Source organism: Sceloporus undulatus, chromosome 3 (genome assembly GCF_019175285.1).
Source record: "Sceloporus undulatus isolate JIND9_A2432 ecotype Alabama chromosome 3, SceUnd_v1.1, whole genome shotgun sequence".
Classification (NCBI taxonomy): domain Eukaryota; kingdom Metazoa; phylum Chordata; class Lepidosauria; order Squamata; family Phrynosomatidae; genus Sceloporus; species Sceloporus undulatus.
This window is the reverse complement of record NC_056524.1, coordinates 206,332,258-206,354,905: the sequence shown is the minus strand read 5'-3', so window position 1 is coordinate 206,354,905 and position 22,648 is coordinate 206,332,258. Positions and strand designations below refer to the sequence as shown.

The 22,648-nt window shown below is 40.6% G+C and overlaps 1 protein-coding gene across 5 annotated transcripts in view; it reads right to left on the bottom strand.

The window, feature by feature from the left end:
• Positions 1-22,648, bottom strand: part of SORCS1 (sortilin related VPS10 domain containing receptor 1) — a 553,983-nt gene that overhangs the window by 32,871 nt on the left and 498,464 nt on the right. For all 5 annotated transcript variants that reach the window (XM_042460820.1, XM_042460822.1, XM_042460821.1 and 2 more), the window contains exons 20-23: positions 13,021-13,154; positions 10,386-10,509; positions 7,934-8,046; positions 5,218-5,349 (exon numbers count right to left, since the gene is read on the bottom strand). In XM_042460820.1, coding sequence (XP_042316754.1) covers positions 5,218-5,349; positions 7,934-8,046; positions 10,386-10,509; positions 13,021-13,154 — 503 coding nt within the window. The remainder of the gene's footprint in view (positions 1-5,217; positions 5,350-7,933; positions 8,047-10,385; positions 10,510-13,020; positions 13,155-22,648) is intronic.

The following is a 22,648-nucleotide window of genomic DNA, read 5'->3' as shown; positions in this document are numbered from 1 at the left end:
AGAGAGAGAGAGAGAGAGAGAGAGAGAGAGAGAGAGAGAGAGAGAGAGAGTCCTCTTCAGCAGAACTATAATATTTCCAGTAAATTAGTATCTGAGTTGGCAGAGTTACAGAGCTAAGGCTGTTTTCTTTAGGTACCTGGTTTGTCTAAAATACTTAAATTACTTTTAAATGTTGATCTTTTAATCCACTAAGTATGTCTGTTGCTCCACAATAACAGTTCTTTGGTAAGGAGGAACTGTTGTCCCACCAACACATTTTATTTTCTGGCTTCTTCCTTTTGCATGCACAATACTACCCTCATTACCTGTCATACACCACTCCCCCCACCCACTTCTTTTATAATTGGCATATCTTCCAGTCTACAATATTTTGCATAAAGCATTTTCTTGTTGTCACTCTATATCAGGGGTAGGCAACCTTTCTGAGCCGGGGGCCGGGTTGTTGTCCCTCAGAAAACAACCCGGAGGCCTCCCCCTCTTTGCCGGCCCCTGATGGGGCCCCTGGCCCCATCAGAGGCTGGCAAAAAAGCCAGCAGGGGCCACCAGCGCTGGAGGACTCCTCCTCTTTGCCGGCCCCTTTGCCGCCGCCAAAGCCCTGTTCGAGGGCTCCGGCGGCCGCAGTGGGCCTCTTAGAGGTTTCCTGTGGTCGTGCGAGACTTCGCCTCTAGGCCGCCGCCATTCTGAGAAACAAAATGGCGGTGAAGTCTCGCACAACCACTGGAAAAGTCACACGAGACTTTGCCGCCATTTTGAGAAATAAAATGGCGGCGCTCAGAGAGGCAAAAAGCCACAATCAGCGGCAGGAGTGAGCAGGGGCCGGTGGAAAGGCCTCCGCGGGCCGCATCCGGACCAGAGGTTGCCGACCCCTGCTCTATATGGATGCATTTCAATTAGAGGTGCGACAATACTGCATGACAGTAGGTCAACACAATGAATGCTGAATGCATACTAGTTAATTCATTGCTAATGAATCATGTGAGCGCACTCAGAAATATACAGATAAGATATAGATGCCACCTTGCTCTTTTAGACCTTCTTTGGGTTTAACAGCACAATTATATGCATATCTGTCCTTGGAGGTACATCCCACCATGTTCAGTGAGATTCATCCCCAAGCAAGGACATATGATGCATGTAGGCAACTTACCAGGTCTGATGCCAATTTCTCCTCTACAACTCATAGCTGCCTTTTCAAAAATTTGATATTTGTATGTAACTTCAGCAGATCTTATACCAATTCCACCCTACAACCCACAGCTGTGTTACCAAAATTTGAAAGCAAATCAGGTCATTAAATTTAATATGGGGGATTCCTTTTAAAATAGCTAGGAATGCTCATTTCAAATCATCATAGAATCACAGAGTTCAAAGAGACCTCATGGGTCATTGAGTCCAACCCCTTACTCAACACAGGATCTGCAGGTAAAGCATCCCCAGCTGGTAACCATATGTTTTATACCCTTGTTATCCGCTATGAACTCTGCTGTATAGTGCAGCCTAAGGATCATAGAATCGTAGAGTTGGAAGAGAGCATAAGGGCCATCCAGTCCAACCCCCTGCTATGCAGGAACTTTAAATCAAAGCATCCACAACAGATGCCCAGCCAGCCTCTGTTTAAAGACCTCCAAGGAGGGAGACTCCAGTACACTCTGAGGAAGTTTGTTCCACTGTCAAACAGCCCTTACTGTCAGGGAGTTCCTTCTAATGTTGAGGTGGAATCTCTTTTCCTGGAGCTTGCATCAATTGTTCTGGGTCCTGTTCTCTGGAGCAGCAGAAAGCAAGCTTGCTCCCTCTTCAATATGATATCCCTTCAAGTATTTAAACAGGGCTATCATTAACCTCTTAACCTTCTCTTCTCCAGGCTAAACATCCCCAGCTCCCTAAGTCATTCCTCATGGGGCATGGTTTCTAGACCCTTCACCATTTTAGTCGCCCTCTTTTGGACATGGTTCAGATTCTTAACACCAAGAAAGTTAAAAGTAACCTAAAATGGCTATAGGTAGATTCAGATGACCACACAGAGTACTGATTTCAATACAGTCCATTGTGGGAGAGAGAGGAGACTGCACCATATACTGGAAAGCCTTTGATAGTGAGTGGTACATGATATTCACTTATTTGCTGTAATCAAGATCTGTAGAACTCACCCATGAAATCTAGCACTGCCTAAACAGATACTAGACTCCTGTATCACATGCCCTACAGTTCATAAATTGAAAGGGAAGGACAAAATTAGGGGAGTTTTCCCCCTAGCACTTGCTTTATTTATGGCCATGAACCCAGAACCTGTTGAAAAACAGAAAAAAATGTTTCAGCTGTTTTTCTGGCTCGGAGTATGGAGAGCATACTCTACCTAGTCATGATAGATATATTTTTTCAGAGCAGATTATCACATATTCCTTTACAGTTGGCTATAATAGGGAAATCATTACTGCACATAGCTTGTTTTTTAACCCATCATGAATTCCTGTGATACGTACTAACTAAGGTGGATTTTTTTGTGGAAGGAAGAACATGAATTTTGTGCAATACATACTCAGTTGAGTTTCTGTCTACAACAAACATATTTGTAAAAGTATTACTGATTGTATATAGTAATGTACACTTTCAATTAATTAACACAAAATTCCAAGGTACCTAATAAAAAGAGTAGATATGCCATTGTGAAAGCAAAAGAACATGTCCATCAGCTGCTGCTTAGTGTCTACCTTACTGAAGCCATTTTAATGAAAGTTTAATTTTAAAAAACACAAATGTGCAGTTTAATAGTGGCTTTCTATGTCATTCTACATTTTTAATTGCTGAAGATGTCAAGAAACTTTGCTTCTATCACTGGGAATTAGAGAAGTTAGGTATCTGAGAACAAAATGCCAACATCAAGAGGGAAATTATGAAATGAGGTGTGAATTTCACAAAATAAAATGTATGCAGATCTTTGTGTCTTGGCAAACCAGAATGGCACTGTGGGAAATGTTTAACCATAAAGAAAGAATCAGTTCCTGTAACATAGCAATTACAATCTTCTCCCTTCATGAAACGCTTGAGACAGTGCAATCCCTCTTTAAAGCAAAACTGCTCTTGTCTTCCTATAAAGGTTTCTGATGACAACAGTGCTAGAGGTACAATATTATATGATCACACAGTGCTTGGGAATATAGAGGAAAAATATCAATATAATGATCTGTGAAATTCAATAAAAAGCCAAGTGCTGAGGGTGAGTTGGGTTGGCTGTAAATCTAAGGATCTGTGTATTGCATTTATTTGCTATTTGTGCTGGTGGGAAGGGCTTTGCATGGAAGTAAATCTTCATTCCTTCTTGTTATTAGTATGGGGGGAAATGTACAAAGATAAGTTGTTTGTAAAGCAGGATAAAAATGAAAGGGTCAAAACAAATATAAATCATAAACTGGGGGTGATTTCTGCTTTGCCACTGGGGTTTAAAATAAAGCTTGCATGGACTGAAATACTACCAAAAGCATATTAAATCTGAGGAAATGTCAGAATACAGATTTGACTGTAAACATTTTCAACATTTCCAAATGTTGGTTTTAAATGCAATCTTCATGTTCATGAGAAAGAAAATCTATCAACTAATTCTTAGTGATCAATTTTGTTCTCAATTTTATAGATCATTCTTTTTAACAAATTAAAGTATCTGCTTGCTAAAGTTGATAGATTTATATGTGCTTCTAAAAACTGCTAAATCTAATAGCATTGATAGCTGGACATACTGGGGGGAAATAATGATCTTATCTAGATAATGATTAAATTTTGAACTTTTAGAAAATGCCAAACAAATTCATCCATATATTTCTAAAAGCATTGATTTTTAAATTTCAAACAAGGGAGGGATGTCTTAATTTTAAATGATGGTGGAAAGGGGAGTAGTAAGTATAATTATGTCATGAATGTGTTCTGATGTGTGGAGGAAGGGATCATAATGGAGGTGTTTGTTATTGGTTTGAAGATGTCAATGTTTTGTTAATTTTCAGTAAGTTCTTGTGTGTTCATATGTCTTCTATGTTTCTGTATGTTTTTTCAAAAAAAATTCAATAAACATTATTAAGTTTTTGAAAAAGAAAATGCCAAACAAATTCATGCATGCAATTCTAAAAGCAGTGATTTCTAAAACAAATTGTACTTGGTTTGGACAATTCCAACCCCCCTAGAATCCCTCCATCAACTGCTGGATAAATCTGAATATCGTTAAAGTATACACTTTCATCTCAATTCATTCAAGACAGGACAGTAGACAATTTTGCAGAAAATTTCCTGAATTTCTGTTCACATCTATGAGACATCCGTCTTCATATGAACTTCTTACAGTTAGTGAATACGTATACAAACCTTAGAATCCAAAGATATGGCCATGTTAGTTTGTAGAATCCATATGTAAAGAGATCTTATAGCACCTTTAGACTAACTAAAGAAAGAGGTTGGCATCATGAGCATTCGTAGACTATCTGAGGAAGTAGATTTAAGTCTACAAAAGCATATGCTGCAAATGTCTTTCTTTAGTTAGTCTCAAAGGTGCTACAAGATCTCTCTACATACTTCATTGTTTAGGTCACTGTACAGCTGATCCTCCTTCTATGAGAGAATGGATTGGATCCAAATATCTTACTTTTGTGGGTGGAGGGACTCTATATATCATCCTGTAGGTTTTCACAGATTCTACCTTGTACCACAGTTGAAAATTTCTTAGTCTTCTATGTAGGCATTGAAAGGGCTGTTTTTTTAGAAAGGAGCGAAAGAAAATCCTTTCTGCCAACTTGTTGTTCACATCTAAATGTGGATTTAGTTTATGAAAATACACACAACAATATACCCAACAACTAGGCTTTATTTCTCACATCTTTAAATAAATTATGACAATTGTGAGTTTTTCTCCCCATATTAAGATGTGGTATTCTGTGCCTTCTTGCAATCACTATTTTATTGCTAAATTGTTCCATTAGGTTATTCCTTTGATCCTATATAATATATTATCATTGTCAGTATATGTGTCAGACATAACCTTGTCTAACTCAGAAACAGGCACTTCCTACTGTTGAAGTTTATCATGCAGATGAGCAGTTCTACAAATGGAAAAAAAAAGTTAATATGAAATTTGTGTTACCTTCACTTTTTCCTTGAAATTCTCAACTTTAGCCATTTGATTTCACAGTAGATAAAAGGCAATCTCTCCCAACACCACAATAAAAAAGGAATAGATACCTGCTGGAGATCTTCTGCTGTTTGTCTGTCTTCTCCTGTTGCATCGTTATAGGGCAAAATAAAGAGCTCAGCTGATGTGGGTAAACCTGGCAGGATTGCCACCAAGATATGTTTGCTGGAAATACCTGTTGCCTAAGAGGCAGAAAGAAAAACTATCAGTAAACAGTAAACCCTGTGTGGCTGAAATAGTCTGGAAATGGCTGCCTTCGGGGAAAGAAAAATCACAGTCCTTTTTCTGATTTCTCAGACTAAAGGAACAATATCTCTTACAAATTGGGATATATATCCTCTTCATCATGACAGGATAAAATCAGATTAAATGCGGGGGGGGGGGTAGTTTAACTGATTTCAGCATTGTATGTTCAAATGACATACTGCAAATTATCAAGTGACAATCTGAGGAAGAAGTTTCAGTTTTCTCAAACTGAAATTTGATAGTACAGAATTGTTTTAACTGCTGTGTTTTTTATTTTAAAAACAGTGTTTTAATTAAGCACTGTCACTTATGTTGATAGCCCCATATTTCCTACAAAGAAAATGCATTAATGCACATAGTGCAAGAGAAACTGCAGCATACATAGTGATGTTTTCAAAATAAGGAAACTGGTACAGATGAATAGGCAGGCTTAAAAGTATCCCTTTGGTGGCATGACAACAGAGACCAGCTATTTCAGGACAATGAACTTTCAAAATCTGAGAAAGGAATTTGGGGAATCCACTGAGCAATTCTGTTTTGATTTTCTTGCCTTGTTGGCCCAATCATTTAGGAAATTCAAGCCTAAATTCAGTGTCAGTCACAACTAAAATACACCTATTGAATAAAAGAAGCTTTATTCAAGTTTGTTGACAGACCAAATTTCCACTGACTCAATGAATCTACTGTATTGGGGACTAAAGGCTTTGTTTATGTTTCAGGTACCTGTTTCAGATACCTGTGTAGGACTTCAATGGTGGCAACAAACATAAAATGAGCCTTTCCAGACATACTACACATGTTTTCCATTGTCCATTTGTCATTATAAGCAACAGAAAGGAAACAGGTGAAATGCACTTCTTCTAACTGTGCACAGTGATGACAGATGGTCATGACATAATTAGTAGTGACAGAATCCCTAAAAGGTACAAACATAAGGGGACGGACATTTTATTTACTATTTAGAGTATTTATACCCCGCCCTTCAGCCCTAAAGGCTCTCAGAGCAGCTTACAATTATTATTATTTTTAATTAGACCTTTCCCTGCTCTCAGGCTTACAATCTAAAAAGACACGACACAAAAGGAGAAGGGAATGATAGTGAGGAAAGGGATCAGGTCCAGCAATTCTTCTCTCCCTCTGAGGCCTGGGCCATGGCAGATGGATTGGAGGGAGGGTTTCCTTCTTCCTTTAGGCCAGGCCTGATGGAGCTGGCAGGCTTTTCTCTCCCTCTGATTTTGCAGGGTGAACTCCTGTATGTCTTTGAATGTACACTTTTCCTTAAGTCCATATGGGAGCTGGAAACCTTCAAAGCTCCTTTCCACCAAGTTCTTAACAAAGTCTTAGTTCTTAACAAATGATGGGTCTATTTTAAGGGAATGATTTTTTTTTTAGAAAGATCCTATGTGAAAATATCATGACAGATTCACTTACACATTGAATGCCCTCAGTAGGTTTGCCACATTTGTATATCTGAGTACCTGTCAGAGCATGATTTTCCGAGCCAGACATTCATCATGAATCTATGACAGTCTATATTTTAGATAAAGTTTGTAGCCTAAATGTTTATATCTCCATCAAAAGGTCAAAAGGTAAAGGTTTCCCCTTTGACGTGCTTGTATAGTCATGTCCAGTTGTAGATATCTCCATATCATTTCACAATATTACTCAAATTAAGGGTGAGACAAATATGTCTTTGTCTTATCTTAATTTGCAATGAAAAAAATTGCAATAATCAATTGCCAATTAAGAGAGGGCCAAAGATCTATTGCAAAGATCAAGACAAGTTATGTAAAATTATTCAGAATGTGATGACTTAAATTACATTGAATCACTCTCTGTTCTGACTTTACAAATACTACATCATTCTCAACAAATCTGACAGGACTATGTTAGTAACACAGACCTCTACATTATTTCCCCAAGAATGTCATTTGCACACCAAGTCTCAGGACTCCCTTGATCTGGGTTCTGGAACATGTACTCTGTAAAGAAAATCTGACCATTTTAGTGTTATATTCCACTACGAAACAAACATAGCAGGAGTGATTAATGAACTGCATTATCACAACTCAGCCACAGGGGCAGCCTGCAGTGACCCAGAAAGCCTGGCTGCTACTGGTTGAATGTAACCATGAATATAGATAAAATGCTAGACGGAAACAGTATAAACTGAAAAGAAAATGAGATGACCAAACCCAACTGTACATTTAAACGCTTTCTCTCAGGTTACAAATAAAATAATTTTTTAAACATCACTTATTTCATATTCTGAAAAAGGTAAATATAACAGAAACATAACTAGCCTGCAAAACAAAGAAAGGAGCTGTGAGGAGAAGAAAATGTTATTTTTTTTCCTAAAGTAAACTATGGGACATTTCTTAATATTAACTTTGTAAGATCACAGTATCCAGTTCCTGTATTTCTTTCCTGTGTCTCAGACTAGCTTTTGGATGGATATCAGCTTCCAAACTGGGTAGCTTATTGTACCATTTGGAAGTGATAATGTAGTTTCCTGCTTACCTCAACAAGGGCTGTCTTGATTACTCGACTGATGTCCCGTCTCCATTCAGGAATGTCTGGATTGTATTCATCCAGATTTGGAGAGAAAGATAACCTTAGAGATCGAAATTGCTCTAGGAGGAAAAGAGTGACAGGCTATAATGTGTGAAAGCTCCTAAGACTTGGCTACTGAACTTCTAAAATGTGCTCAGACTTCTAATCAATATGCATACTAGATAACACAGCTTCATTAACAGTCTGATCTTCCAACATGCTGCACTGGCAAATAATTGCTTAGAACAAAATTACCAGTCATGTGTGACAGAAAACTATTTTATTGTGGGTGAAGAAATCTAGAACCTAATATTACATGCATCACCAATACCACTGTATGCACTGTATACACATAATCACATACTAAAGTTTCTGGTGACAGCATCAAAATAGTATGCACATAGGCAACCAGGACTTTCCCAACACTGGAAAGGCAGATATTCACCTCCCTAAGCAGTTTACAATGTGTAAGCCAATTGTGCCCAACAAGCTAGGTTCTCATTTTACCGACCTCTGAAAGGATGGAAGGTTGAGTGGATCTTGGAGCCCTACCTGGGATTGAACTCACAACCTTGTGGCTGCAGTACTGACATTTAACCACTGTGCCACCAGGGCACCTGATGGCTGTAAGATCTTTTTACATGGTCAGGGAATACAGTGATGCACATCTGACCATCTGTCAGTCTGTTTATTTTTACTGAGACTGCTTAATGTGTATGGAAAATTACTCATCTGAAAAATTGATCACAGTTGCTTTAGAATTTTAATCATTGCAACTGATTACAGTCTTGGCCAGACAGAGAGACCCTGTCCTCAAGCCTTGGTGGTGTTATGAATCAATCCTTGCCTGTTTGTTTTGCATGGCTTTAACTACAACTACCTTTCCCCCCATTTTGACAATAATGCTACTTAAGCCTCCAAACACAAACAATAACCAGTATCACGTGCACTAATACTTAAGTATTTTCTGTCTTGATGCTTCTAATTAAAATCAGTTTCAACCTTGCATTGACCCAGAGTAAGCTCTTAGTTTAGATAAATCTGAGGCTTTGTTGACAATCAAATCATTAAGTGTTAGATGTCTAAGAACCAACCTACTGACTGCTTTCTGTGAAACAAAAATGCCATTTGCATTAGTTGCTCTGATTTCTCTCCCTTCAATATTACCTCCAAATGGAAGCATCTTATGTAGCAATCAGAATATTTGTCTTTTGAAAGGATGCAAATGAAACACTCTAAGACATTCCCCCAAATAAGAGAAGCCATCATAGCAATTACAGTAGAGTGCTGAACAGTGGGAGGAGAGAGTAGAAACTGAAGACTAGCACTGATGAGAAGCGTTACACTCAGATATCTGACAAGAGAGTTAGATATCTGACTGTGCTAGACAGTAGTTTGGTGGAGCTATGGCTATTAGATTTACATATTCTGTTCAGATTCTCTCCCACCCATCCCCATCCTCATCCAAAATCAACATTGAGAACATGGAATGGGGAAATACAGCTGCTGAGCATACTTTGGTAGAAAATATTTCTCATTCTACATTTTTCACACATGGCTATCTTGCTTTTTTGCCTATTGTTAATCTTCTGCAATTTGAGAAAGTGTTCAGTTGGGTGCCACTAAGATGAGACTTCGACCCCAAGTATTCATACCATGTAGAATGTTTCTGTTTTCAATTTTAAAATAGGTCTAGACTCACTCTATTCTGAGACAGTTATTACACTTTTCTAAATATCACAAAGTGAACGCAATGACCTACGGAGGATAATATTAGACTTTAGTACTAACATGGAGGATATGTTGGAATTAAGGGTATAAATTTGGATGGGCTGGAGCGAAGAGTGACCTGAAATCAAGGGTTTCCTTAGAGCTAAAAAAACATAAAGTGATAAAACATCCATTCATGTTGGCGTGCTGCCAAATATCAGGAATATCTTCTTTTTTTTCTCCTCCTTCAACTCCTTAGAACACTTAATAACTCCGCAAAAGCCTTTTTTCTTGATTCGTGCAGCTGACATACATTCTACCTTGTGTGTGTGTTGGTGTGTATGTGTGTGTTGTGTATATTCAAGTCTTTTCCGACTTATGGTGACCCTAAGGTGACCCTATAATGGGGGTTTCTTGGCAAGATTTGTTCAGAGAAGGTTTCCCATTGCCTTTCCTGAGGGTGAAAGCATGTGACTTGCCCAAGGCCATCCAGTGGACTTTCATGGCCAAACTGGGATTTGAATCCTGGCCTCCAGAGTCCTAGTCTAACACTCAAACCACTGTGCTACATTGGCTCTCACATCCTACCTTATATGTTATTATATCTCTGGTGTCCTTCTAACCTTTAGCCTGAATTTACGAGGAACAGGGGAAAGGCCCATGCCAGCCTAAGGAATGAATCAACAACCGTGAACAAGATAGGGCTCACCATACACTGCAATCATTTTGGTGTCTTGCAGAATGGCATTTCCTGCAGAAACTTGCACTGTGATGGTGTTCATTCCTTCTGCAGAGAATGTAAATGTGATGCTCCCTTCTAAAGTGACCAATGGCTGCAAAAAGCAAAAGAAGGGAAAGGAGGTAAGTACATAAAGATGTTGCTATTTTTAACTGCACAGAAAGCCAGATCAAGAGTTCTTCCCCGAAAACTGTTAACAAAAATACACCTGAATTAAAGATGTCCAGTATGATCCACCTGGAGAAGAGACATAAAAAGTACTGTCTCCTGAAATCCTTCACCTCCCTACAATTTTATAGAAACACTGTGCAGTTTTAGACTAAAGGCCTGCCTACTCCAGCCCTCTGTTCCCACACTATCTAACCAGACACCTATGGGAAGCCCACAAGCAGAAAAGATGCCTCCTACTCATGTTTATCGGCAACTGTTACTGAAAACCTACTGTTGGTGCTGCAGGAGGTAAAATGCATTATCCTAATTAGTCAGTCTAGAATGAATCAACAGAATGAATCAACAGAATATTTAATGGCAGGATATCTATCCAGAAAACTCTCAAAAAAGAATGTACATAATTGAGACCATAATGTGCACAAAGCAGAAAGATGATGATTGAATTCAAAATGACTAAAGAAAATAAGTCTACACTTCGCAGGACTACCCATTTTGACCAGGGCAAGATTTCTTCACCTATCCTGGGTACAATATGTTCATCTGTAAGCATCAGTGAAAACCTTCCTCTGAATCATTCAAAAGAAAGCATCATATGAGAACAGCTTAACATAACTCATTACCTTTGGAAAACATTCCTGTAGTGCCCCCAGTCTTAAAATAGAGAATCCTGACATTCTGGTAAATGCAATACCTAAGTGGGAAGCTGTGGATGCTATGCCCACAGACTCCAAATAGAAATCCATCACTGATCTATCCCCCCAACACACAAACAAATACTACAAAGCACAAACATTACATACAAAAACAAGTGACATATTCATAACAAAGTAGCAAATTCATTATTCGTTATTGATAGAGTAATAAAGTAGCCCAATACTCATCACCAATCAAATGAAGATGAAGACATTTTGCTTTAAATTAAAGTGGATTCTAGCACTTATAGCTGTAAAGTGACTTCAGTGTTACTTCCAGTTGTGCCATTCTAAAACACCAAGGAGCATTTTAGCATGTCACTTCTTAGTGGTCCAGGTATTGCATTGCTGTCAATGTGATGCTGTAATGCTAGCCAAAAGACAGCAATAAAAGCTGTTACTTCATGGATGATGCTCAATATCACCATACAGAAGGGGAGATTACTGACTGGACCATCAATTTACTAACTGGTCTACTCTCACAGATGACAGTGTATTTACTAAATCTTTCCCCACAGCCAACATGTCATCTGCTGGAGTGAGCCTCCCATGGGCTAGGGGAGGGTAGGAGTGCCCAGGTGGCATCTGGCTAAGAGCATAAAGGCATCCAGACCTTCAGGAGATCTATGGGATGGCATTCTTTTTCTGTTTCTCATTGCAGAAAGGTATTTGCATGCTGCCTGGGCACTGAGTGGGTGTGGAGACAGATTCTAGCAACAGACAGGTCAGTTGCACAAAGGGGGTATTGGTATGCTTGGTGAAGGTTCACACTTCATCCTGCCACTGTAGGATCACAGCTACATTGTGTCATGATCATTGCTGCATATATGATTATTATTTAGAGAGAGCAGTGCCTAGGGATTTCCCTTCCACCATTCAGTGGTCATTCAAATAACCAAAATGGATCACTCTGGATAACCCCTAAGAAAAGCCGCTGATATATGAAGACATCTTCAGTCATGCTACTGTCAATTCTCCTTAGTCTCTGTTGAAATTTAACAGAGTTTCAGAAGAGCGCAGCCACATACAAAAAGAACACTTTATCAAGCACTGGTTAAGATTTTTCCAACACATGAATGAAGGAGAAAGTGGATAGTGTGTTATTTTGGCATATTCTTAAGCTAAATAGTGTCCGTAGGCAGAGAAATGTACTATATGTCATTTCACTTCTCCTAGTGTGCAGTAATGAGGCATTCTTGTAGCTTTATAGCACAAATTAGAGTTTCATATAGGTTTAGCATTATAAAAGAGTAGGTGTTGGGACTGTTGGCAAACATTTCTTTTTGTTAATCCTGAAGATGGGGAGGGGGGGGGGAATACTGCTTCAAGCCCAAGAGCAGTACAAAGAGATCATCAACCAAATTCAAAACTTAATGTCTGAACTCTGGGGCTGTCGAATAAGCTATAAAAGGGGGGGGGGTCTGCATTTTACATTAAGGAAATGGGGGTATTTCAATCTTGGAATCTTTGATAATCTGTCACTGTGCAGTTTTCTCAGTTTCATCTCTTCAGCCGTGTCCAATGGGGGATTAGTGATCTGCATAAGATGTAAATGAGTCCCAAACAGTTGCAGTTAAGCAAGTTTGTTTTTTAAAAAAGCCGATTTGCAACATAAAAGTGCTGAGAAATGCTCTCTGTGATTTTCAGGGTCCTAAATATGTTCCTCAAGAGAATTCACAAGCCCCATGATAATGTGATTATGTCATGATTTCATAACTCATTTTTCTGTACAAAATACAGACCTCAGTGTTGTTTCCAAACCACCAGATGTAAGTTAGCGTTCCAACTTGACTGGGCCACAACACTGCTGTGGCATTAACTTCTTTGTTTTTTGTTGTTACAAATGGCAATGACAAATGAACGTGTTCCAAAGGGCCTGGAAACAAGGAGGAAAAGGAGGGGGAAAAGTGTATATGAGTTTTATACATTAATATTGTATTTCTGTAATCCCTCTAGTCCCCCTTTCCTGAGTTTCTGTCAGGACCATGAAGTACTTGCTACACAGTTTTATCTCACCTTTGGCAACAAGTGTGCACATGCTTATTTGGGAGTCAGAACTTACTGGATTTGTTACTGATTTTTTTAAATTAAAAAGTCAATAGAATAGAGTATAAATGATTTTCATATTGGACTTTCTGTGATCCCTATATGTATATTTCATCCTGTAGTATTTATACACATGGCATACTGTATTCACATTGGGAAATCATAGTCAACTTCAACTTCTTGGAACATGCACTTAGAATGTACCAGGAAGATCATTAGGCATACTTTTCTATAATTGTAGATTCAGACACAATAATACTGTAACTTTCATATAAGAATACTGTTGTACATAAATCAGCACTGAACCATATACACATCTTCAGACTGAATTGCAAACAGTGAAAATATGATTTCACTTTTAATTTTTCAAGCCATGTCATTGTCTTGACCTTATAACAGTTTAGAAACCATGCTTGAAGCTATTCAGGACAGAAAACATCTCACAATGATACAAATACATAGTCTTAGGGCAGTTTGGTGATGATGTGCTTAAATATAGTTTATGATTAGGGTGGAAAATCAAGGAAGCTTGGGAATGTTATGGTTTTAGAGAAATGACAAACTCAGTGCAGGAAAATGTGCCACATATGAGTGTTCTGTTCAAAAGAATGTGTCTCAGGGGCAGCTGAAATGAGCAAAGGGTGCCTAATTATGATGAAAAGAACGCATCTCAGTGACAATACATTTACTTTTTCAAGCACAGATTGCTGTCATTGAGACAGCCCACAGAATAATGATAGAAGACACACTTTGTTCCCAGAAGGTCTCAAAATTCAATTCCTGGCAAAAAAAATATTGAGCAGGACAAGTGTGCATGAGATCTAATATAGTTGCTGCCAATCAGAGTAAACAATTATGTCCTAGTTGTACCATTGATCTGACTCAGTGTAAGGCTGCTTAATATGAACAATATAGCCTTTATCTCACTACATTGCTAGGTGGGGTTCTTTAATTCAACCATTAAGAATCTATGTTAGGAAAGAATGTATTTCAAAATACCTATTTAATTCTCCAAAGATCTTGCCTCTTATTTCTTATGCACACATAAGTTACAATGTCTGGAGGGAATTCATTTATACTTGTCCGTACTGCCTTCTGCCTTTCATTTGTTATTGTTTATTTTTAAAGTAAAGAGAAAAAATGAACAGAAAAAAAATGAAATAAAACAAATCAAAACACTTCGATTTGGCAGGAAGGAACAACTGGAAGCAGCCAGAGGAAATAAGCCATTGTATTAGATGCCTTCGTACTAGGCACAGGAACCAGTGGCTAGTTTGCCACACCTCTGCAGACTGTACCCACTCACAGTGAGCCAAAATGTCTCCAGTTTCCTCTGCAGTTCCTCTCAAAATGGCAGGAGAAAGTGATATTGTAACACTTTCTGTCATGCTCACCAGCAGGGAAGAACTGGTCAACAATGTGGAAGTAGTGCAAAACTTGGGTGGAAGTGACCATGTCCTCCTGAGATTTATTAAATAGAGAAAAATTTGAGTGCAGTTGGACATTCCCACTGGATAGTAAGAAATCCAATTTTGATAAGCTTATAGAGATACTGGTCAAGCCTGCATGGAGCATTCAGTGAAAGGAGAGTTCATCATGGATGGGTCTTTCTTAAAAGTGAGATACTGATGGTACAATCACAAATAATTCCAAGAAGAAAGAAAAGTTGGAGGCATCTAAAGAAAATAGAGTCGATGGCTAAAAAGCTTTTAGATGACTGAAAAGGGCCATGCATAAAATACTGAAGAAGGACAAATCAACAAGGAAGAAATAGCCAATATTTGTAGAAAGAAGATCAAGAGAGCTAAAACTCTGAAGGAATTCAAGTTTCCAAGCAATTAGATGGTCTATTCCTAGGGATGTTTTAGCTGTGTATTCTTGCACTGGCAGGGAATTTGACTCGAGGAATCTTGGAGTTTTTCAATGCTACTGTGCAGTGTTTTCAAAACTTCCTGGACAGGTTATAGATGGCTGTAAAACACTGGTCCATCAAAATTTTGGGGATTTGGTCAGTGGATGAAGCTTTCTGCCATAAATTCACAAAACTGAAGTTGATATTCAACTATGAAAAATGTTAATGTGATGTAAAACATTTGTCCTGCTGCACTGGTTGAATTAAGGTAATTCCTGCTACCTCTCCATTCATGCAATATGCTGCAAGAATACAATCAAGTATTTATTTAAAAATGTATAAACCAGTGAATGGCTGCTCAAAAGTACATCCCCCCTTGAAATGAATTGAGCCTACTTCCAAATAGTTGTAGCATAGATATACAGCCAAAATATCCAAACTCCCCAGTTTACTTCTAGAATTTTTTCATTTGGATCAAATGAAAAGGATAGCAAAGGAAAATTCAAACCAAGGACCTGGAATTATGACAATGAAAACAACATAATTCAAGATCAGGAAGGAATATAAAGATGCTGGATGCAGAATACAGAAGAGCTATATAAAAGGAATAACAAAATGAAAGACATATGAATCAAAGAGCCATATGAAGATGAGCCCCACATTCTAAAAACAGAGGTGGAAGCTGCAATTAGAGAAATGGGAAAAAAATAAATCACCAGGAACAGATGATCTTCCATTTGAATTGCTTCAATCCACACTAACAGAATCAACTAACCAACATATGTCAACAGATATGGAAAACAAAACAATGGCCAACATACTGGAAATGATCAATATACATCCCTATCCACCAAAAGGAGATACAAAAGACTGCAGCAACTATAGGACCATAACTTTAGTCTCTCACACAAGCAAAATCATGCTCAAAATTCTGCAACATAAGACTCCAACCATATATGGAGAGAGAAATCACAGAGATGCAAGCAGGATTTAGGAAAGAAAGGGACACTAGGGACCACATTGCAAACATACAGTGGCTAATGGTTGCACTAAGGAATTCTAAAAATAAAATAAAATCAACATGTGCTTTAGAGACTATAGCAAGGCCTTTGACTGCATAGATCACAAAAGACTATGGAATATCCTTAAAGACATGGGAGGGCCAACACATCTGATAGTCCTAATGAGGAATCTTTACTCAGGATAGGAGGCCACTGTCAGTACAGAACACAGAGAAACAGAATGTTTCCCAATTGGCAAAGGGATCAGACAAGGCTGTATCATCTCACCCTATCTGTTCAACTGCAAAACACATTATACAAAAAGCAGGACTGAACACAGAAGGAGGAGGAGTGAAAATAGGAGGAAGGAATATCAACAATCTAAGATATGCAGATGACACCGTACTACTAGCCAAAAACATCACAGACTTGGAACAACTACTAAGGAAGATAAAGTGCAAAGACAGGCTTATTGTTGAACATAAAGAAAACAGAAATAATGACCACAGAAAATGTACATAGATTCAACATAGACAATGAGGAAATAAAAATAGTAAAATAATTTTCATAACTGGGATCAAATATTGATCAGAGTGCAGACTGAAGTCAGGAAATCATAAGAAGACTAAGAATAGGGAGGGCAGCTATGAGAGGACTAGAAAATATTCTAAAATGTAAAGACCTACAACTGAACACGAAAGTTAGAATCATACAAGCCATTGTATTCCCTATTACCATGTATGGATGTGAGAGCTGGACAGTTAAGAAAGCGAATAGGAAGAGAATTAATTCATTTGAGATGTGGTGCTGAGAAGAGTGCTGAGGTTATTATGGACAACCAAGAAGCCAAACAAATGGGTCCTAGAGCAGATCAAACCACAAATCTCTCTGGAAGCCAAGATGACAAGACTGAGGCGGTCGTACTTTGGCCACATCATGAGGAGACGATCACTGGGACAAAAAAACAATAATGCTAGGAGGGGAGGGAAGTAGGAAGAGAGGAAGGCACATGTTAGGTGAGGACCTATTAGGAGGTCATGGGTATGAATTGCAGGACATGCGAGCAGAACAGGGCTAGGAAGTCTTGGAGTGTCTCATCCACAGGGTCACCATGGTTGGTCGACTGAGAGTGGATACAACAACAAAAATACGAGACATTTCTGTCTGCTTGCAGAGCTGTAATAAATGTAAATATTTTGAAAAAACTGTTAAAACATTTTTTCAAGTTTTCGAAACCATGGGGAGAAAAATCCTCTGAAAAAAATTACATGTGTGTTGTTTTATGAAAAGAAAATAACATTTCTGCTCTATGAAATAACAATTGTGTGCAGTTTCCGCTCCTGTGCAGAAAAAGAGCTATTTTAGTAAAAACTCTCCATGGAATTGGCGTAAAATAATTTCAAATTGAAATAAGTGAAAACTCTGGTTTTCAAAGATTTGCTAGCTATAGGAAGAAAATTGCTAAAATTATTTAGTGCCATCCTTCACAAATGACTTACTGAAGAATACATCCCGTTGCTATCCTGGATGGCTATTTTCAACCACCTAGAAAACTACAAACAACATATATTCTCATTTAAGTGTTATATCAGTTGTCGATGATTTTTTAATGCTTAAATGCATCCATTGGGTCCCAACTACAATAGACTCATTGAATCCAATGGGATTAGACTGTGTTCATCATTCAAAAATATTAATGTTCTAACTCTGATTGGGACCTAACTAATCGGATTCCAAACTTGAAGTAGAAAATGCTGATAACTACTGCACTCAAGATACTGGAAAGGGAGGGGGAGCAGTTTAAAAAATGCAGCTTCAGAACAGCATGGTGTTGTGTACTTCTACTACATGACACAAATAGCAAGGAACGATGCTAACTTCATTTATGTATTGTTATTTTGCCATATTTTGGTCATTTATTATTTAAATATTTCCTGTTACCAGTAAAATAGGATTGACCTCCACAAGAACCTATCAGATTGATGGAGTTTATCTACAATTCTGGCCGATCCACATGGGCACTTACAATATTAGCCAGTCTAGTTACAGCTACATAGTGACTCTCAGGCTGACAACTCCCATACCCCCTTATTGGGTGCAACCACTTGATCAATCGGGTTCCACTCCCTTGTTTCAGTAAAACAGATGACGGAAGTTCTCCTCCCTCCCATGAATGGTCTCCATTGCAAAAGGCGAAGCAGGGTCCCCATTGCAACTTCCACTCTTGGCCAGAGATTTTTCAAGGGGTGGTATTGTGGAAACATTACTTTTCTGTTTCCTGATCACCAGGAGGAACTGACCTCCTTCATTCACACTGGCTGCTGCCAGTAGTGAGATTGGTGGATTTTCACAATCTTATGTAATCCTGAATTAGGAAAATATAGGATTGTGAATACAAATAGTTATGAATATGACCCACCCAAGGACACTGGATTCTGGGGACATGGTGCTTAGCAATTAAGATACTGACTCTGATGACAGCAAGTCAGCAGTTCAGCCTTCAACACCCAAGCGTCTGTGATGAGTGAGCTCCCATCACTAGTCCACTTCTGCCATCTCAATGTAAAGTGCAAGTTGATAAATAGGTCCACTTGGTAGGAAAGGAACAAGCTTCTCTGTGCCTTGGCATTTAGTCATGTTGGCCACATGGCCACAAAGTTGTCTTGACAACACTGGCTCCTTCAGCTTAGTAACAAGACATGCACCACCCCCTATAGTCGGACATGACTAGACAATCATGTCAACCTTTACCTTTAAGTTACAAATTTGCAACTTCTCAAGTGGATTCGGAACATTGATCTTTAAGCATGAGATAGATCTGTGCTACTTCAAGGGAGGAGGGGCATAAAACATATTTTCAGACCAAAGTTCCCTGTGTACTCAAATGCCGTTAGCACTACAAGGGTTATTTAGGTATATTTAGTTCCTCTCATAGAAAAAGGAACTGGATAGGGGCGGGATTACACAGGGGTGGCAAAGATGTTTTTGTGGTATTTCCCCCCCCATAGGGGTCTGCTGAGAACATACCAATTTTCTTAACTGAGTCTTTATTAGTACATGCTAAGTTTTGAAACTTTGGGCTATGCAGACACCCCCAAAGGGGCAGTCTGCAGCTGCCCATTGGCTGGATTGGGGCCTCTGGAGAGCGCAAAAAGGAGCCGCAAAAGCGGATCCTTTTTGGGTCTTGCAAGGGGCACCATAGCTGCGATGGATGAGGATTCAGCACCAGAAGGGCATCAGTTGGCATGTGCCGTGTAGACCAGTGTGCACCAAAATGGCACCCTGGGAGCAGGGTTAGGGCATCCAGCATATAGATAGCGCACCCCTAACTCTGCCACAGGCCGGCAGACCTAGAAAATATGCGATACAAATATTTAACGTCAAGGTGATAACAATAATAGTTGGCAATCAGACTTCATGGATTAATGGGTATATCCGAGGTTTCATTATCATGGTGATAGGGATCTAAGCTTTTACAGTCAAAGCATTTAGAACTTTTGGTATCTGAGTCGTGTGTTACATGTACACTGACCTTGAGTTTCTCACCCCTCTCTAGCTTGTCTGCAATCCTCTCAGCAACCTGTCTGGGAAAAATAAATCTTCCCAGAAACACTATATTATTGTGAGTTACCTTGTTGAAATGCAAAGTATTTTGGATTGCCTAGAGCAGTTAACAAGATCCATTAGAATCATTTCATGCAACTGCGGAGGGCTGGAAGCTCTTTTTTCCCCTGGTAGCTTCTGGGGACACACAGATGCCAAAACCTTTGCAAGTAAAATATGAAGACCCAATAAACAAACACTGGAGGTGGCCAAGAGTCCATTCTGTTTTTTGCAAACAGGGGCCGGTTACAGACCGGCGTTTTATGCGTGACGAGCACGCACTAGGGTTACAAAAGGGCGGTGCTTCCGCACCGCCTAACCCTAGTGCGTGCTCGTCACGCACTAAACGGCGGCGGCCCTTCCATGGCCGCCACCGTGAGGAGTGACGGCCGCGCCACCTCTAGACGGGGCGGCGTGGATTGCGTCCTCAACCGCCGGCAGGGCGCCTAGGGCGCCCTTCTGCGGACCAGGAAAGAGCTCCGTTTCGGAGCTCCTTCCTGGTCCGCGGCGCCGCTTGCTTCGCTGGGCGCAGCCTTCAGACGGCTGCGCCAGCGAAGCAAGGGAGAAAGGGGCCTCCTGCTCCCCCACCGCCGGGGTGTCCTTGGGGCTTGAAGCCCCAGGACACCCCTTTTCGGCGCGGGGAAGCGGCGTTTTGCTGCTTCCCCGCAGCCTGAAAGCGGCGGATCAGGGCCTCAGCGGCTGCCGGTGTGGCCGCTGAAGCCCCGATACTCCGGGAAGGGGCGGGTCCAGACCGCACCAAATGGCGGTCTATAACCCGCCCGGGTCTGGAATTTGGTTAGTAGTTAGGTAGACTCACTACATAAGTCCAACTTACAGCATTTTTTAAATTATTGTTGCCATGATTAAAATTCTCTACTATTTGGGGGTATCCACAGTATGAAATAAACTGTTGGGAAACCAGTTTATTTCATGGGCGTTCACATATTCCTTGAACACTCCTGAGTCGTGTAGTGTGTGTGTGGGGGGGGGGGCTAGTGAAAAGGCAACTTACCTGCATTCAGCCACCATGTCTTGGGGGGGGGACCAGAGCAATTCGCATCTTCAGTAGTGCGAATGCGGTACGAAATCTGGATTGCTGGGGATCCATTCCTGCCATGAGGCACTGCCGTTGATCCGAAAGTGGCACCATGTGAATGCCGGAGGGTTGGAGAGACCTGATGAGCTAAATGTAGTGTGAATGTCATTTGGTATCACACTCACTGCACAGATCGGCATCTCCTCAGTACAAAAATTTAGTGTGAATGGCCCCTGTGTGGATGATGAATTTTTCACAACCCCAAATATTGCTGGCAGTGGAGGGTGGAGGGGCAGTGAATGCTGGATGAACGGCAATGATATTATCCTACAGGATGACTGTCTTCTTTCCCTCCCTCCATTCTCTTACAGGGAGAGAAAAGACGGCAGGCATCTCACTTTGCCCTGTGCTAGATGCAACTGACAAGCAACTCCCAGGGGTCTCTGGATATCTTGGAGGATAATATCTTGCTATTCATCCAGTATTCACTGCTCCCTACCATCCTCCACTGCAGCAATATTTGGGGTTGTGGAAATTCATCATCACACACGGGGCCATTCACATCACATTTTTTTGTACTGGGGAGATCCCGATCTGTGCAGATGTGTACCAAACTGAGTTCACATTACATTTGCTCAATCAAATCTCTCCAACCCAGTCGACCTTCACCACAGGTGCCACTTTCAAATCAACATCACGGGCCTCATCGAGGAGTGGATCCCAGTGTAGTGAGGGGAGCACGGGGCTGGAGAGCTGAGAGGGCGGAAGTGGGCCAGGTGGAAAAGGAAGGAGGAGGACGTCGCGGAAGAGGAGGCGGGAGGCAGGGACGAGAGGAGAGGGACAGTGCAGGTCAAGAGGAGCCCAGGGAGAGAAGAATCCCGGTGTCCCTCCAGGCCAGACCCAGCTTCCGAGGCTGGGGCTCATCAGGAGGTAGAGTTGCGGAACCCGCGAGCGGAGGGTGTTCTACACCTACTGGACAAGGAGGAGTGGGCACGACCCACGGTCAGGGACCTAGAGGACGAGTGGTGGGACCTAAGGGGAGAGGTGGGAGTTTGGCCCTCCCCCAGGGGCATGACAAGGCCAACTGGGAACCCTTGAGAAGCACTCTGCAGGGCGGAAAGGCTGGGGCCTGAAGACACCGAGTTGAGAAGCTGGTGGCCTAAGGTGCTTGACTCCCAGGACTTAAGAAAGGGGCTTATCGGTCCTTTTGGCCTTTGTTTGTTGGGCACAGGGAAGGGAAGAGGAATTCTGTTGGTGCATTAAAGTACACTTGCAGCAAACTTGGTCCAGTAAGTTTGTTTCGCATGTGGGCAAGAACTTCTCCTTTTGCAAGGGCAGATGCACAGCCTGGAACGCCGGCCCCGCCCACACCCAGCGAACTGGATTATTTGGTACTGTATCCACCATGTTATTGGGGCTGCTGCAGGTAAAGAATAAGTTTTTGTGAGTTAGAAGGACAAGTTCCATTTCTGCAGACTTTTACAATACAGCTCCTGATCCAGATTTTTTTTGGGGGGGGGGCATGTTCAGGGGGCAACCTGAAATGTTTCTGAAAGTGTCTGTTGGGCCTCTAAGGAGAGCGAATTTACCTTTTTCGTCTGAGGAATCTTGAGGGGTCAAGGACCACCAAAACCAAGAGTAGCAGCTGGGTGGAGGGCTGCATACGGCCCTGTCCCAATAGAGCTCAACAGACCAGTTGACATTTTTGATAGGGACAGATAGTCATTTTGTTAAGTTTTCCAGTCTTGATGAAAGTAACATTTTATACATCACAAGATCTGTAATAAGAAAATGTGCACCATGCACTAAGAATTCACACAATGCTCAGGTAG